Source organism: Sinocyclocheilus anshuiensis, unplaced genomic scaffold (genome assembly GCF_001515605.1).
Source record: "Sinocyclocheilus anshuiensis isolate Anshui unplaced genomic scaffold, SAMN03320099.WGS_v1.1 scaffold74, whole genome shotgun sequence".
Classification (NCBI taxonomy): domain Eukaryota; kingdom Metazoa; phylum Chordata; class Actinopteri; order Cypriniformes; family Cyprinidae; genus Sinocyclocheilus; species Sinocyclocheilus anshuiensis.
In genome coordinates, this window is record NW_015546044.1 from 1,818 (window position 1) to 6,485 (window position 4,668).

At 39.9% G+C, this 4,668-nt stretch overlaps 1 protein-coding gene across 1 annotated transcript in view; it reads left to right on the forward strand.

The window, feature by feature from the left end:
- Positions 1 to 453: 453 nt before the first annotated feature.
- LOC107698979 (angiopoietin-2-like) overlaps positions 454 to 4,668 on the forward strand; it is a 26,708-nt gene continuing 22,493 nt past the window's right edge. Inside the window, exon 1 of the mRNA XM_016500117.1 lies at positions 454 to 916. Coding sequence (XP_016355603.1) covers positions 635 to 916 — 282 coding nt within the window. The 5' untranslated portion in view covers positions 454 to 634. The remainder of the gene's footprint in view (positions 917 to 4,668) is intronic.

Genomic DNA, 4,668 nt, shown 5'->3' on the forward strand with positions numbered 1-4,668 from the left:
TTTTGCAGCTTCCATCTCAAAATGGTTAGGAAAGGAAGGGGGGAGTATGTAAGAGACAGAGAGAGAGAGGGAGAATAAAGGAGGGGTGGGGGGGGTTTGAGTGATTATGTGTCAAAAGAAGGGATGTTAGATTCAGTCTTTAAAAAGCTCTGGCACTTAGTTCAGAAGTTCCCAAACTCAAAGCCTCCAACCCTGGGCAGTCGCAACGAGTGAGTGAGGACAGTACAGACCTAGAGCGGGAAACTGAAAAACAATTCAGAGGGTAAATAAAAAGAGAGGATGTTTCTGGTTCAGAGCTGTGCTGAGCACAAAGTAAGCGAGGAATAGGAAAGAGGAATCTCCCCCCTCCAGGCTGTCGTCTGGACAGTGTTGCTTTTAAATCTACTGCATTTTTTGGCAAACAGCACTACAAGTGTGCTGTTGTAGAATAAGATCTCTCTGGATCTACTCATCAAGCAAAGAAACAGGAAAAAAGAAAAAAGCCAAGAAGCAGAACTTGAACTCCGAACTTCAGAAAAGTTTAGACAAGTGCAAATCCGAGTGAAGCGCTCTCATCCGACCTGCTTTTAGGATTGCCCACGCAATTTCATCCTTTCTTGGATTATAACTTTCCTACCGTCAGCATTTTCCTGGGATGGGCTGGCTGCTGTGTCTGTGTTACCTAGCAGCAGAAGTGGCTGTGGCGATTGGCTCGGAAAGACAACAGCACCAGGTGCAGCATGGCCCCTGCAGCTATACTTTTATCCTTCCAGAGGTGGAGCAGTGCCGGCCTGCGGGGGACTTCCAGGTGACTAACTCCCTCCAGCGGGACTCGCCCTTGGCTCCAGAGTCACCCCACGCTGAACCCACCTGGCAGGAAAAGAAGCTGGAGACCCTAGAGAGTGCCACAGAGAACAATACACAGTGGCTGCAGAAGGTAGTGAATGAGCTTCATCCACCGAAACCTCATTCTGTCTGTGTTTCTCTCTCATCTTTAATTGCACCAGTGGTTCTCAAATTAATACAGCTGGAAAAATTGCTAAATACAAAAATGCTAAATCAGGGTTTCCAAAATGGGGGCTTGTGAGGGAACTCCAGGGTGTTTGAGAGTTGATGAAAAGATAATTAATTATGAATCAAATATATGACCAAATAAAATGTAGAACAAAATAATTACAATATAATTTTTCGCCATGTTGCTGCAGCCCTATATAAAAAAAATTGAAAGTATTAAAATAATAAGCTTACTAAAAAGCTTAGATATTTTGTTTACTTGCATGCCATGTGTTCATTAACTGACATCAGAGAACCATGAATATGCAGATGTGTCATTAAATGATTGAAATACAAATTTTAATTCTTAGGTGGTCCTTCAAGGAAATATTTGACATCTAAGTTGTTCGGTTTAGTTTGGGAACCCCTGTGCTAAATGATAACTAACAAGATAAGTTAGCAAGATAAATAGGCTTATTAACTTTTAAAAGGCAGTAGAAAACTGTCGTTTTTGTTGAAATCAAAGGCTGATCATACAATCAAACTTTATGGTATTATGCTACAAAATTAGGTATGACAAGGCAGATCACATGGTCAGCGTCCCAAAACTGCTTGTTTTAGTGACCTAGAAACTGAAGTGCAGAATTTTAAATGTTAAAAAAAGAATTAAAACTAAATTAATCTTGGTAGAAGGTTGACAGGTTGTGTGAGGTCCTTGAAAACCATGAACAAAGCTGTGAAAGGAAATACAACCCAGACTAACATGGTTTTTGTCGACCACAATGTATTTGTCTAGTGAATAGGCCAAACAGAAACCAAATTGTAAATATTTGTCCTGTTCAGACTACATCATGGATAATTTTGGAGTTCTTGGAAATATTATTACATTTTAGTGTTTGATTGTACGGAGATTTTGTTTACTTTCGTACAATAAATAATTTTGATATTTCGTTGGGTCACCACTCTAATGTGAATTCTGGATTCTGAAGCCAAAGCACTTGAGAACAAGTTTATGTGCATTATTTATGCACATGCACTAATAGATGTGTCCCAATCTGCATTACGCATTATCCTCATAAGGTTATTGAATTTGGGAAGGAAAGAGAGAGAGAGAGGTAAATCTTGAACATGTTTAAGCAAGATTTCCTGGATGTGTAGATCTTTTTAAGCTGGCGGACAGTTTGTCAGTATCAGAAACCTTTTTAAGAAAAGGATTTGGCCTCCATTAAGAGTCAGATCCATTTCTATCTGTCATATTTTCAGAGCAAATGTTCTACATAAAACAGCAGCATTGATTGTGCTCTGTAAAAATAAGAAGTTTATCTATTTCTACCTGATCTCACCCCTTAAAAATAGCTTTTGCTGGTGTAATCAAATGAAGTCAGGTTGATACTACATTTACATTTATTCATTTAGCAGGTCCTTTTATCCAAAGCTTGAATAAAAAATATTGCTGTCGTATCAAGTAATATATTTCCTTTGATAAGTCCATTTAACTTGTCACCATTTTTTTAGGGTTCCTGATAAACGTTGTTACAGTGTGTTTCTGGCTAACATAGTTCAAGCTTATCTCAGAAGCATTCTGTTTGACGAGGGTTTTGCTGTTTTACCAACATAGATACCTGCAGTTAAATCCTGTAGATTATTGTTTGGAAGTTTGAGATAATGCTGTTTTTGCAGGGAAGGTCTTTTAAAGTCTGATAACATTATGGCACAGTCATTTCCTATAGTAATTCAAATCAATTGTGTGTTTTGAGTCAGTTTATCTCTGTGCCATTTGCAATACGTTTCAAAGAGAAGGTCATTGCTTGTCACATCGCAACTTGCAGATTCTGTCATTTAGGTCCTCTGAACAGCAAGAACACCCAGTACTGCTAATATATTCCTGTAATTTGCTAAAAAAAATCACATAGCCTATATGTTACATGTCCAAGCTTTGGCTTGCTCTGTTTGTCACCCAGACTATGGGCCGTCTGGAAAGTCTGTCTCGTTATTCAGGCCTTCAATTGGTTTGCTCCATAAATATGGAGACGGAGTGGGCTTAGTTTCATACGTGCACAGCATAGATGTTCCTGAAATGCCAAAGGATTACAAAAAGGGTCAAAACACTCATGAGTTGACTTACTTTTCATTTTACAGGCCATACATCTGGTACAAGATGCCAGTAGGAGGTATAGGGGGGAAAAAGGTAAAGTAGTTACTATATCTCATAAAAAGCTTTCCAGACAGACCATCTTGACATGCCTATATGCATGCTTTCACCAGCGGGCCAAATGTTGTATAACTTATTATTTCACTCCCTCTCCGGTCATTGAGTGCAGTGCGCGGTAGGAGCAGCAGCTTCCTGAGCATTGGAGAGCGTTGACCTCTGGCCCGCTGCTGAGTGAATTGTACTGGGTTTTCAACACCACAGACAATCTGCTTTGCATATGCATTACTAGACTTTCCGGGCCAGAGGCCACACATGAGATGGTGTATTTGTATCACACACCATACTCCCACATGATTATCTGACCCCGAGGGTCTTCAAGAACCCCCCTGAAGAAAACATGAGCTAATCCTGGATGTTCTTCAATGAAATTCCAACGAGGGGACAAACATGCTGAATTACATGTCGGAGGCTATTTTGGAAGAATTTACTTTTGTTCAGTGCCTGACTTCTGTTGAATCACATTCATCCTGTGGTTGATCAATAGGAGGTGTTTATAAATGCATGGGAAATTTAGATCAAATCCAAGTACCCTCTCCAAATTTAAGGTCTTCATCAGTTTCACTTTGCAGCTTATCTTTCTTTTTGCAATTCATATTACACTTACATGACAGATTTTAGTCAAAGTCCTAAAAGAATGAGGTTACATTTCTGCAAGTGTTAGGGAAGCTATTTTTAAACTTTAGCTTTCAAAAAATAATTTAGAGTAGAAAAATGACAGTCAAGACATGCTTTAGGAAAAGTTACTGGCAGGAGTTGTAACAGTTTCTTGGCTTTCCAACATCCGTTCTTAAAGGTCCCATGACATGCTGCTTTTTGGATGCTTTTATATAGGCCTAAGTGGTCCCTAGTACTGTATCTGAAGTCTCTTTCCCAAGATTCAGCCTTGGTGCAGAATTTCAGCCACTACGAGCCAGTCCCACAATGAGCTTTCCTTAGGATGTGCCATTTCTGTGTCTGTAGCTTTAAATGCTAATGAGGAGGAGAGAGGCGGGACAGCTGCCATGCTTCACTCGTTTGCAAGCCATGATGTCTCTCGAGGAAAAAAAAATATTGCGCTCGCCTCGCACGGTAGTAGCTCATTTTCTCATGGGTGGGCCAAATTCTCTGGGCGGGCAAAGCAGAGAAAGGGGAGGTAACCTTTCCCCGTATGACGACATAAAGAGAAGATTCCAGATTGGGCCATCTGAGCTTTCATTTTCTCAAAGGCAAAGCAGGATACCCAGGGCTCGGTTTACACCTATCGCCATTTCTAGCCACTGGGGGACCATAGGCAGGCTAGGGGAACTCATATTAATGTTAAAAAACCTCATAAAGTGAAATTTTCATGCCATGGGACCTTTAACACTGTGTTCTAATCCAAAATAATCTCCTAAAGCAGATCTTCTGCTTGCTTATTGAGCCTTTTTTTTAATTAAAATGAATTAAAGGGGTCATATGATGCTGCTAAAAATAACATTATTTGGTGTATTTGGTGTAATGAAATG